The 13,553-nt window shown below is 41.1% G+C and overlaps 2 protein-coding genes across 2 annotated transcripts; one reads left to right on the forward strand and one right to left on the reverse strand.

Moving 5' to 3' along the window:
* The first annotated feature begins 1,295 nt into the window (after nt 1–1,295).
* Nucleotides 1,296–10,238, forward strand: LOC102716107. Its single transcript, XM_006650515.3, has 10 exons — nt 1,296–1,484; nt 1,817–4,963; nt 5,235–5,367; nt 5,533–5,621; nt 6,508–6,746; nt 7,951–8,037; nt 8,366–8,465; nt 8,944–9,157; nt 9,242–9,385; nt 9,709–10,238. The coding sequence occupies exons 2-10, from the start codon at nt 1,832–1,834 to the stop codon at nt 9,711–9,713; spliced, it is 4,143 nt and encodes a 1,380-aa protein (XP_006650578.1). The 5' UTR covers nt 1,296–1,484; nt 1,817–1,831; the 3' UTR covers nt 9,714–10,238.
* A 39-nt stretch (nt 10,239–10,277) lies between these two features.
* On the reverse strand, nt 10,278–11,759 carry LOC102713892 (photosystem II D1 precursor processing protein PSB27-H2, chloroplastic; the record flags this gene model as incomplete). The annotated part of the gene is made up of 3 exons (XM_015834580.2): nt 10,278–10,488; nt 11,117–11,474; nt 11,542–11,759. Coding segments are annotated over 3 exons (714 nt in total), but the record flags the coding sequence as incomplete, so codon positions are not given.
* Between the last annotated feature and the right edge of the window lie 1,794 nt (nt 11,760–13,553).

Consider the following 13,553-nt stretch of genomic DNA (forward strand, 5'->3'; position numbering starts at 1 on the left):
ATCATTTATTTCAGTACATTAATAGAGTCAATTAGCAAACAAATGAGATAACCATTGAATCAAACAAACTCGACAATAACTCCACTTTATTTACTATACCTAGTGTTCTACCGCACCCTCTAAAACAAATAACGTGTAAGAAATAGAGCGATAAATCAATTGCTACACCTGCTTTATTACTTGTTTACCACGTCCAAGTACCAACTACAAAGTCGAAACCAAAAAAAACTGTTTATACTTTATGATCAATGAACCAATAATTTTTATTGCGTAGCCTATATAACAATCTAACGGTTATAACCCAAAACATTCAATCTAACCTATGGGGTTGTTTACATTGGGCTAAACTTTTTAGCCCCATATCACATCGGATGTTTGGACATAAATTTGAAGTATTAAACATAGAATAATAAAAAACTAATTTCATAAATGAGTGGTAATCCGCGAGACAAATTTTTTAAGCCTAATTAATATATAATTAGAGCATCTTTACTGTAGCATCACATAGGCTAATCATAGATTAATTACGCTCAATAGATTTGTCTCGCGAATTAGTCCAAAATTATGGATGAATTTTATTAAGTCTACGTTTACTATTTATAATAAACATCTAAACATTCGATAGTAGTCTCTTGTCCAAACACCTATATATCATCACATATACACCCACGAAGTAGTGTCTAAATTAGTACTACCAAGAAACCGGAAGGAAAATTTCAAATGCACACCCCCAAAGATTCAAGAACCATGCAAGTTCCACCCCTTCACACGGCACCACCACTCCCCACCTCCACCTGGTCGCCCCTTCAAAGCCCAAAAAGAAACCACCGGGACGCGTCCGCGCACGTGTGGCTGACCCGTGGGCCCCACCCGCCAGTTCTCCAGCCCCGGCTCGCTCGCCGCGCCGGGCACGGCAAGCGAAGCGAGCCCAAGGCACGCACCACTCCTCCGTGTCGTCCTCCCGCACTTCACCGCGCCGGAAACTGACAACCCCTCTTCCGATTTAAAAGAAAAGAGGCGAGAGGGATTAAAACCCAAAACCAAAGCCGAGAAGGGGGAGAGAGAGAGAGAGCGCACTCGAGGAGACAAGCAAGCCCCCGCCCCCCCCCCCCCCCTCCGCTTCCGCTTCCGCCCCCAATTCCCCCCTTGCGAGCCCGCGCGCCGCCGAATTGGGCGCCCGATTCGGCGTGCCCCGCCGCGCCGCGGGCCGGATCGAGGCGGCGGAGGGAGCCCGGGAGGGCTGGGTGCGCCGGCCCTCTCTCTCTCTCTCTCTCTCTTCTTTTTTTTCCTCTCTTCTGCTCCGAGCTGCCGCCGATGCGGTGGCGGTGACGGATCGACGGTGGTGGTGGTGGGGGAGGAGGCCGGGGGCGCCCGCGGTGGCGAGGGGGGGTAGGGTGCTCGCCGCGCGATCTGCTGATCCGGGACATGCGTGAGGCGGGAGTGTTTTAGCAAGGCCGTTGTTGCTGGATTTCCTTTTTTTTTTGGTGAGTTTTTCTCATCTCGGATTTTATTCCCCTTTGTTTGGAATGGTTTGATTGCTCGGTGGTAATCTATTTAGAGTCTACCCGCGCGCGGGGTGGTTTCCTTTTAGAGCAATTTTTTTTTCGTTTGCCTAGGTTGTTGAAGAAACTTGTTAATTTTGCCATTTCATGTGTTTTATGTTGCATTGCCCTAGGTTTCTTAATTAGGCAGGGCCAAACCCGAAGTAGGGTGTAGTGTGGATCATACTGTTGGAATTTCGTTTAGCCTAACATTTTTTATGAAAAAATGATGAAAAAAATTAGAGATTTTTGACGAGGTTTCTGCTCTTGCACAGTGTGTTGGAACTGGAATGGGACATAACGGTTCCAAGCGGAGTCCGACACGGGGGGCTGAAGACGGAGGAATGAAGGATTTGGAGAAGTCTACCCCCTTGGAGTTTAACGAGCCCACCAGTGATGGTGATGTGGATCTTGGTGGAGGGCTCACTGTGGTGGGGAGGAAAAGAAAGGATGGAAGGGGTTCTGTGGATGAGAATGGGGGCTCCACAAAGAGGATTCCGAGGTCAAGCTCAATGAGTCTGCATGTTGATGCTGAGACAGCAGGGGATTTGGCTTTGGATGTTTGCCAGGGTAAGAGTCTGGAGAAGAAACAATGTGATGTCAAAGCTGAGGGGGATAGAGGAGGGATGCTGACAGTTGATTCTTGCAATGCTGAGGAAGACAGGGAAGTAACTGATGTGATTGTGAGTGATGCCGTGGTAGAGGAAGTTAGGTGTTCTGTGAATAATGTGGAAAGTTTTGGTCTTGCTGAGGTTGAAGTCGCTGAAGGGAATGGCTTTGGCACTGACATTCTGGAATCTGATGTTAAGACAGAGAAGGCAGATGACAAAATGTCTACACCTTCTGAGGAGCAGAATGAATCTGGAGGGGGAACAAGCGTAATGTGCATCAATGATTCCCAGGAAAACAAGGGGATTAATGGGCCTTGCCAGGGAGAGGTCATAGACCCATCAGCTACAGCAAATGGTGATGAGTTGAGCATGGGTTTAAGCAGAAGCAACCTTACAAATGGACAGGAATCTATTGAGGAAGAGGATACCATTGTGCGTGATAGTGATGATCAGAAAATTGAGAAGCATTGTCAGGTTGATGATGTGCATAAAGAATCTGAGATTTCTCCGATTGAAAATGGAAGATGCACAGTTGATAACCACATTATGCTAACTGATTGCACTAACCAGAGAAAGGGGATGGACAGTCCTGTGAATGAAACTAAGGGGGATTCAACTCCCGACATAGTATTTATAAGGAGAAAGTCCATAACTAGAAAAACATGTGAGGCAAAGCAGTTGAAATCTGAAGAGGAGGTTCAATTTGAGAAGCGAGTTACAAGGTCTGCTACGGTTAGACAGAGAGAGGTTTCTTCTGCGTGCATAAGTGCTACAACTGATGCTAACTTGGAAAGCAAAGAGATGAAGGAAGATGTTCTCCATCATTATACAAGGAAGGCGGGCAGTACTGTACGCTCAAAAACTCATCACATGGAGGTGGCAGAATGTGACACTAATACAAAGAAGAAACTAAAAGGAAATGTTACCACTCGAAGAAACTCAGGCGTCACTGGCAATGGTGATCATGCAAGTATCATGCATAATAAGGAATCACAAACTGAGATGAAGACCAATTTGAAGTCTCAACCACTCACAAGAAGGGGTAGCATTGTAAATAAAACAGAAGATGCGGTCTCTGGATTGGATCACAATGTCTGTAGTTCAGCCATTACTGATAAAAATGATGTAGAGCTTACAGATTCTGAAGGAGTTAAATCTGATAATAGGACCACTGTGCGGAAACCAATATTATCAGTTGGTGCTAAGATTGTCGCCAGTAAGAAGAGGATATTGGAATCAGAGCTTGACAAAACTGGCGGAGCATCTCCAGTTGCAATACCATCCATAAAGAAGGCAAGAGATACATCTTCAGACACTAAGCTAGAGCAACCAAAGAAGTCTTCTGGAAAGAAACTTACTAGAAATAACCGTGGCTTGGATAAGAAAGGTATGTCTACCAGACAACAGCATCGCAGTCAAACAGCTGAGTTGAGGACGTCTGTGAATCGTTCTAATAAAAGCGAACGTAAGCCATCACAAAATGAATCTAATGTTGATGGAACTGACAGCGATACCTCCTTAAAGAACACTAGTGTAAGACGCACTCGAAGTGGTGGTCTTGTACCCAAAAAGCAAGATAATTCTAGTGAATCTGAGGAAGTGATTGTAGTGAGAAAAAACCGTCAAAGAGTAAAATATTCTGGGCAGATTCAAATGTCTGGATCTATACCAACGCATCCTTCTGGTTCTTCGAGAACAAGCCATTTTGATAAATCTGCTTTAACTAAATCTGAGCATAGATCCTTTTCTCGGCAGGCGGAGAAGGAAAAAATTAAAGCTCCCAAAGGCAATAGAAAGGAAGACAAGGCTTCCAGTGTGAAATCTTCAAGTCCAAGTGAGCAGATAAATACAGGAAGTCTCCGTGAAGAGAAACAAAAAATAAGTGAACATATAAAGGGCATACTTTTAAATGCTGGCTGGACAATTGATCTGAGACCCAGGAATGGCAGAAATTACTTGGATTCTGTTTATATACCTCCTAGTGGTAAAGGATCTTACTGGTCTGTCACCAAAGCTTATGCTGTGTTCCTCGAAGATGTGGAGTGTGAGCAAAAGGGTGGAGCCAAAAATCAAAGACCATCAAAGAAATCTGTAGGTAGCCCTGGAAAAAAACATCTTTCAGAGGAAATCCTTAGCAAATTGAAAAGAATAGTCGTTAATAAACGGAGAACCAAAGTAGAACTTCTGAAGTTGAAAAAGAGGAGACACAATTTACTGAAAAACAAGAAATATTCTAAGGGCAAGTCAAGGGAAAAGAAAAATAAAATTTCAAATTCGAGAAAGTTGAATTTAGGCAGTGAAAGAAAAAAACGAGGTGGTTGTGCTCTACGTGCTCGTGGATCAAATAAGGAAGGGGGAAGCAGCACTAATGGTTTTGTTCCATATGAATGGAAACGTACAGTTTTATCCTGGTTGATTGATCTTGATATTGTTTGTGTCAATGCTAAACTGAAATGTATGGATGAAACCCGCACAGATGTATTACTGGAAGGTATAATCACTAGGGATGGAATTAACTGCAGCTGTTGCAGCAATGTCTTTCCGGTACTTGAGTTTGTGGCTCATGCTGGGGGTTCAGTCAGCAAACCTTATAGAAATTTGCTTGTAGATGGGATGGACACTGACCTTTTGCATTGTCTCATTAATGCATGGGATAAGCAGTCTGATTCCGAGAGGAAGGGCTTTTTCCCTATTAGCACCGAGACAGATGACCCCAATGATGACACATGTGGTATATGCGGTGATGGAGGCAATTTGATCTGCTGTGATGGATGTCCCTCAACATTCCACATGAATTGTCTAGAACTTGAGGTATGCATTTATATCGAGCAAGTAAATGCTGTCTACACTCTAGAAGTCTAGTTCCTTAATGCCATATTTACTTAGCAATTTCTGTATGGCATTTTGTCCGAGTAGTATATCAATCTTTTGTGTTTGGTTGCCTGCAGTATATATTTTTATGATTTCTTGATTAGAGGAAATGATTGAAAAGTCTGATAGCATGACCTCCAATTTCATTTCTCACTAAGGCTTGATAGTTTGATGCAGTGTTTTCTAATGGATATAAACCTCTTATTTTCAGGCTCTTCCCTCTGATGATTGGCGTTGCGCTAAATGCACTTGTAAATTTTGTCAGAAACATCCAAGTCAGGATGCTCAGGACATTGCTGAAGTTGATTCTGAACTCTGCACTTGTTTGCAGTGTGAAGAGAAATGTATGTGATCTCAGCTTATACTTCCTTTTATAGTGATTCAGTACTTTGGAGTCATCGACAATTTTTTTAGCTATTTATCACTTGTGCTGAAATATCGTGATTTTCAACCATGTTTTTTTTTGAAAACAATGTTTTTTGATTTCTTCACAATGATTATGTCTGTAGATCACCCAGGCTGTTCTCCTGAGACTACTAGTACATCCAGTGTCTCCAGTCAGGCAGGCAATTTTTTCTGCCAACAAAGTTGCAGACTGGTAATACTCATCAAACTTTTTCCTAGTTTCACTGAGCATGATTTCAGAGCTAGTTCTTAGCTTTCAGCTAAGTTAAGTAGGCTAGACATGACGTCTAAGTTGGACCACATGAACCAAAAGGTCAAAGTAAGGTACAAAAAAGAGTAGGAATGTAATTCACTCCTGTTAAATATGTGCGTAGTCCATTAGGGATTTAGGGTTTATGCTATTGCTGCCACTTTGATTTGCCTTTTTCTTTATTTCCTTTTGTGTCCAAGTAGCTCTACATAATAAGCAACTAATATTGAGCACTATTGATGTGTAATTTCACCAAAACCATTAACATTTATTTCTCCTTTAGTCATTTTCTGTATCTAAATATACCTACATGGTGTCCGTCTACTATTTGAAGTACATGTATCATTTCCAAAAGTTAGTGATGTTTTAGGATGCGTGCTACTGCTACTGAACCTTAAAATACTTAATTGGAATTTCTGCTTCACAATGATGTTGATGGGTTCTGTCAACGGTGTTCTCACGCAGTAATTCACCTACAATTTTTTTCCTGTGATAACTACAGGGGAAAGCTAATGCACCTTGAATGTTGTGGCTAATTAAAAAGAGTCATATCTTACAATGAAGTGACTATACATAATATGTTTTCTATAACACATGGAATCATTTTTTGGGCATCCCTTTAGTATTTTTTCCAATTAAATCTAACCACATATATTAAGTTACTGTATGAATATTGTCTTGAAACTGGTACAGTGACATGATAACCCTGTTTTCTTATACTACTGGTAATATATTGTCAACTTATATTCCCTCCCTCAAAACCTCACTCCACCCAAGAATTTACTAATAGTGATTTACAAAAATCTGAAACAACATTTATGTGATGCAGCTGTCTGAGGGATTGCAGAATCTTCTTGCTGTGAAGAAGGATCTTGAATCAGAATTTTCATGCAGAATTATTCAGTGTATTCATGAAGATGTACCAGAAACAGTCATTGCTTTGGATGAAAGGGTTGAATGTAATTCCAAGATTGCAGTTGCTCTTTCATTAATGGATGAGTGCTTTCTTCCGATTCTTGACCAAAGAACTGGTATCAACTTGATACGTAATGTCGTGTACAACTGTGGGTAGGCATCACTCTTTCTACAATATTGACAGTACTCTATGCAAGTTTGAGGATATCTTACTATATGCAAGTTTGAGGATATCTTGTGAAACCTCTGATGTTGATACTGTTTTGTCTTTATAACTCTTTGCATGCACTTCCCCTCCCTCCCTCCTTCCTGTGTGTGCTTTGGTGAGTGGGTCTATGGTGGGAATTTATCTTACATTTGTTAGCTCGAACTTAACTCTAACAACATTATCACTATAACTAGAATATGCTAACGGGACCAGCATATGATACTATGGTATTTAGGTTGATTTGCTTGAATTTACACCTGCAAATTCATTTAGAACTGAGTGCAGTTGCAAGTAATCCATGCTGACAGCTGACTATGCATGCAATTATTGCACATATCATCACCAGAGCTTATGCTACAGTGTTGTGCTGCAAATCTCTGAAGAGATTTTTGTCTGTCTAGTCCACTGGATGGCATTGTCATGAGACTTCTGTGATCCTAATTTTTTGATCCGGCGTACGTGTCAGCTCAATCTTGGCTTACATTTTGAGATTTCAGCACATATCCTAATATAATATTATGCTACCCGTACCCAAGTAAAAGTTTATGGAAGCGTTAACATTGTTTTCTCCAGCTTTGATTGCATGATGTGGTGTGATCAAAATGTTTTTTTACTCAAAATGGAAGATGAGCAGTCAATCGCTATACATATCCTTATGTGGATTTTGGCCTGGCCTTGTGTGTGATTTAACTAATCAGAATAAACATATTTATACATCTAGAGATGTATATGCTAAATATAGATTATGTATGCATAAAAACAGCAAAAAGTTCTTATAACAAAATATCCTAATATAGCCATGTGATTAATGCTATTACGGAAAATATAGCCGTGGTATAATGTTCAGTGTGAGTCATTTATGATTGACCCGTGCACCTAACAGCTATTGATATTGCTTGCTGGACACATGTGACACTGCGGCTTGTTTGGTTTCAGTTTAATACACTTGTATGGACCTTGTGGTTTGCATTTTTGCTGATTTATTGAACTACATTATTAATTTATGTTTTTTAGTTTATATTGGATGAAGCGGTCATGCTATGTCTAATAATAGTTGTATCATTTCTTCTGTATTTGACAAGAAGTTGAAATTGAAAATTTACTCCTTGAAAGATGTTTGATTGCCATCCTGTTTTTGCCTATGTGCAGGTCAAATTTTGTTCGGATGGACTTCCGTGGATTCTATATCTTTACTTTAGAACGTGGAGATGAAATAATAGCTGCAGCATCTGTCAGGTGAGCTGTTTCCTCATCCTTTTCTCGATCCTATGTCCTGTGAATATATTTCATCTAGAAGGAACCGAGTATGCTATTTCATAGATGTCATAGATGCATGTCATCATTAGTTGTTTTATTTCAGTTGCAAGTTTGCAGGTATAAACTGCAAGTGCTTTGGTTGCAGTTCTTAAAATAATTCCAATTGTATACAACCTTTTTGACCTTCTCTTTGCTTGAACCCTGCAATGAAATAGGCTCAATGTGGTTTGCTTTTGTGTAATGTTTTTCCCAATGAATTGCTGGGCACTAACAAGATTTTTCTATTTGGTCTCTTGTCCTGAAACAGAATACATGGAACCAAGTTAGCAGAGATGCCATTCATTGGTACTCGGAATATGTATCGTCGCCAAGGGATGTGCCGCCGATTGCTAGATGGAATTGAAATGGTATGTTGAGCTGAGCCCAAATCTAGGTATTCTTCATGGTGATAGTGTGTAGGACAACAATTATTGCACAAGGCCAGAAATTATTTTGCAGCACCTGCTTTAAACTTTCATACACTGCTCAAAATCTAACTTCTTAATGTATGCAACTTCTTTTTTGGGCATAACATGAAATATGTCACAAAATTAGCATTTGCGCACCTCTGATGTGGTGCTGACTATTCCAGGCATGCTATTTTGCTCTTCATAAAAATGGACTAGTATCTTAGATAGTATTTTTTCTATTTGGTATTTTTTTGGTTTGGTATAATTTGTAATGGATATATCAGATGACACATTTGGCACTCTGAAGAGATTGGCAACCTAGCTTGCTTGTCTATGCATCTTGTTGATAATACTTTATATATGAATTTACTTCATGTTTTGCTTGTTTGGGCATTTCTTCTTTATGTACTGATGTCTCCTAATATTTGCACTTCAGATCCTCAGCTCTCTCAATGTTGAAAAGTTGATAATTCCTGCTATCGCTGAACTTGTGGACACCTGGACGTCTAAATTTGGATTTAGTCCACTTGATGCTTCTCAAAAGCAAGAAGTCAAGTCTATCAATATATTAGTTTTTCCTGGTACAGGTCTTCTTCAAAAGCCACTGCTGAAGAAGACTTCACTTGAGGAACACCTGGGATCTCAAGAAGGTCAGCACATAAAATTTAAACCTCATGAATCGATCAGTTATTCTTCTCCCCCTTCTATTCAATGGTGAGTGACCATTTGTGCAGTTGATGGTGTTTCCTCTGAGCTCAAGTCTGGGATAGCTTCTCATGTGGCCAATGAAGATTCTCTTTGTTCTGCAAATGATGAGACTCAAGGTTCGGCCGTCACATATTATGTGGACAGCACCAAAGATGCTAGTGCCTGCAACGGTGATGTTTCACAATAACCTATGTTATGTTATGCCATGTTCTCTTTTCGTTTTTTTTGGCATGGATCATGAATCGAAAACTCAAAACACGGACTTGGTTTGCAAAACTTATTGTGTCATCTACATATCTTTGAAGAGCTTGAACTGAGATGCTGGGTTTCTTGTTCTTCGGGAAGACAGGAACCCATTACATGATTAATTATTGATAATTTGAATAATAGGCTGTAAAACATATATGACTGTTGCCATGAAAACAATGCATATACTCGATCTGTGATTTCAATATCTTTATGTTGGTCTAACTACTTTGAATATATATTGCAGATTGATAAGCTTCCTTCGCGTTTTTTGGGCCCTGTCAAAAGGCACACCTTTTGACTCGGCATGCGGTTCTTCAGTTGGCAGAAGTAGCCTGGATAGAGAGAGGGCGTGTTTTTGAAGATCCCTTGCGGCAGCACTTCGGTTCTGCTCCATTGATGATTCAATTGACTCTTTGGTTTTGGTTTGACTTGAAACCAGCCTGTGCAGTGTTGGACTCCGATCACCCTAACTTTAAGTCGTTTACCTGTAAAGTCAACATGTAGAACCGGGATGATAGTTTTTATTCCGTGTTTTTTTGGATGGTTAACTTAGTACCGAAGGCCAGCGTGTGCTGCAAAAATCTTCGTACATGTTTCATTACCTGCTATGTAGCAGTAGCTTTGTTTTTGCCAGCCCATTTTTTGCAGCCAGATCTCATCTGTGAGACACTAATGTATGGGCAAGCAGAAAAATTCTAGATAGGCTACCTGTTCTCTCATGTTTGTACATCTGATAGTGTTATGAGTTATGCCATCTATCCTCGTGTTCTTGTAGATGCATGGTGTTCTATCAAAGGATGCAGTTATCAGTCAAAATGACGGCTGATTCCAATGCAATCATCACTAGTTGAATTTTTTTTGGGAGATACAAAATTTCAGACAGCTTCTACAGAAAGGCGTCTGCAGTGTTGAGGTCGGCGAGGATCTTGTCCCTGACATCTTTGGGCAGGGAAGCGAATGGCCCTGCCTTGGAGTAGAACTCCGCCAGTGATCTGATGGCCCTCTCCAGCGCAACGTACGACTCCTGGATATGGGTCAGGCAAGCAATTTTTTAATCAAGCAAGTTTCGTTGTGCTATTTGCAAATTTGTCATCCCCGGTTGGTTCCTAAGGTGAGTGAAACTCTGAACTTGAAACCAGAGATTACGCTTCGAATTTTTATGATCGCGTGCTTATAGGTTTGTTTATGGTTTATTTGGTTGTATATGATCTTGCCATTCTTGCACGTCCTGGATTCCTTTCAATTTTCAAACTTGGACATTTTGAAGAGCGTTATAGGAAAGAAACTAATCATGTGTCCTAAAATGTGCTAAGTGGAAGAAAAAAAATCGAGCTATGCACCTTCATAAAATACTACTATATCTCCGTTCTATATTATAAGGCTTTCTGGGTTTGTCTAGATTCATCCATATATCAATGTATATGTCTAGATTTATTAACACATATATTAATCTAGATAAGTTCAGAAAATCTTATAATATGAAACTGAGAGAGTATAAACAATTCATTTGCAATGCCTCTTATTTTATTAGATGTTAATAAATTTAGATAAATATAAAAACCATATATTATTGATCACGAATGAATTTAGATAAGTTTAAAAAGTTTTACGCTAAAACGTGAGAGCCATGTTTGGGGAAAAAAAGGAAGTACCTCAGCAGCGACGGCTTGCTGGCCTCTCCAGCCGCCGATGAACTCCCTGATGGACTCCTTGGCGGCGTCGGCGCCCCTCCGGAACCTGGCCACGTCGCCGCCGTCGTCCTCCTCCAGCGACTCCCGGAGCGTCCGCACCACCTCCCTCGCCGCCTTCAGGTACGCCTTGGGCAGCACCTTCCCCGCCTTTGTCCGCTCGTTCGGATCAAAGATCGACTTGATGGCCCCGACCACCCCTTCCTCCTCCTCGGCCTTCTCCGCCGCCGCCCTGGCGCGCCCCGTCGCCGGGCCCACGACGGCGGCGGCGGCCAGGAGCAGCGCCCTCCTCGTCACCGCCAGCCGCGCTCCGCCTGCACTGCTGCGGCACTGCGAGAATTAGCTGTTGCACGCGGGAAACGAAAAGAGAATTAGCTGCTGCTTGCTACCGGCGTCTCTCCGCTGCTTCGGCGGCGGAGGCGATGGCGACGAGCAGCAGTAGCACCTGCTGGCCATTAGCGACATGGAGGCAGGAGGAGGAGGAGGAGACGGCATTGCACGCATGCCGCGGAATGGCCGCGCGCGAGGAATCGACGGAGCGATCGGTGGCGAGATCGGCGATGGCTGAGATGCAAGAGGAGGAGGAGAGATTGGTGGGGGTGCCACCTTATCTGCTCGTCGTCTCTTGTTGCCTTTCTCCCGCGCGTGGGCTCCGTGGAGTCGAGCACTCGAGCTTCAGGTTGAGGAGTGAGGCGATGGCGCGAGAAAACGATCTGGGCCGCGTGACATTCTCATGGCAAATGCGTGGGCCTTTTTCTCTATTGATCCTAAACTGTTTTGGATGCTTAACATTTGTCTGAATGGGAATACATTAATTAATTAATAAATCTATATATAATTAAAATATCTTATATTGTAAAATGGAGGAAGCATTAACATATATAAAAATGACGCTAGATCCATTGAAAATCAATTGTATCTATTAATTTAACCATTTATTATTGTCAAGTGTAATATGATGTTGAAGGAAAAGAAATTCAAAATTCTATATATCTTTTTACAGAAAACGTTATTTTTGTGACCGTTTTAGAAAGCAAGACAGGAAAGCAAAGACTTTTATATCTATAATATTGAGTAGGAGGTGAATCTTGATTCTTGAACCCAGCCGGATTGGCCTAACTTATGGTGGTAGCCGGTATAGCGTTTTCACTCTACTGGAATGGCAGCAGCAATTGCTGTGCGAACAAATTCTCACCGGTTAGATAGACTAGGTATACGATAAGCAAAACTAAATTTTACTATCTCTGTTTCACATGCTAAAATTTGTCTAAGTTTATTTATTGATGAATATATATAATTTATATATGTGTCTAGATTCATTAGCATCTATGTTAATTTAGATAATGCTCAAAAGTTTTACATTATAAAACGAAGAAAGTAGCTATTGTGTGACAAAAAAACTTAAAGAGAAGAGCTACCTAATCTGATAGATTGTTGGAATGACTAAATTTTTTTTCCCTCTATAACCAAATCTGACTAGTTTCTCCAACCTTATCTCAATAGGCAAACTTGGCTAGACCCACGTGTGCTTGTGAAGATGACTGGTCCATTATAGTGCATATCAATTTAGTTATGAAATCTTTTGAAATAAATAGCTAAATTAGGATTTGAAGAGATAAATTTTGACTAGTCTCGTATAGATGCTATTAGAAAATACCAAAGCTGATTGCGCTGTGCGCACCGATGCATGTCATGCACAAAGACCCAGCTCTGAAGCACGCGGGATTTTTTTTCCATTGTATGTGGGTGTGTCGGTGAGACGTTGGAACGCAGGGAATTCACGCACTCCATCCACTTTATATTGTAAAATTTTTATTTATAAATTATTTTTTATTTGCAAATATATCCATCCTTTACCGTTATTTAGATAATTTATTAATAAACACATATAATTTATTTATATATCTAGATACGTTAATATCTATACCCAACTTAAAAAATAAGTTTAAAACCGACGAGGGAGTAGCGCGATTCTACAAAATCCGCCATTAAACCAACGCATCGAATCCGTGCTTTTTTTTTCCAGGTCTTAAATCTGCAGCCTCTAGGTCAACCCTGATCTCTCTCGGTTCCTCGCCCTCTGCATCGATCGATCCGCCATTTTACCTTGGCTTGGACGGATTAGTTTTATCCTCCCTAATAAACCACTCCGATGTGGGAGTACTCCGTACAATCATGGGCCATAGCCAATTTTTTTCTCTAATCCCAATGGTGATGGCATGACGTCATTGCTTACATTTACGCGAAACTACTACTACTGTCAACCAACCAGCACCATCCTGTGTTGCTCTGCGATCTGCAGCATCAACGGGATGGCCCCCTGTTTGCCGCACACAGAAATGAGAAAATCACGGCTCGATCGATCGATCGATCGTGCTTGAGCGAGTCCACATGGAATTTT

This window comes from Oryza brachyantha, chromosome 3 (assembly GCF_000231095.2).
Source record: "Oryza brachyantha chromosome 3, ObraRS2, whole genome shotgun sequence".
In the NCBI taxonomy this organism is placed as follows: Eukaryota; Viridiplantae; Streptophyta; class Magnoliopsida; order Poales; family Poaceae; genus Oryza; species Oryza brachyantha.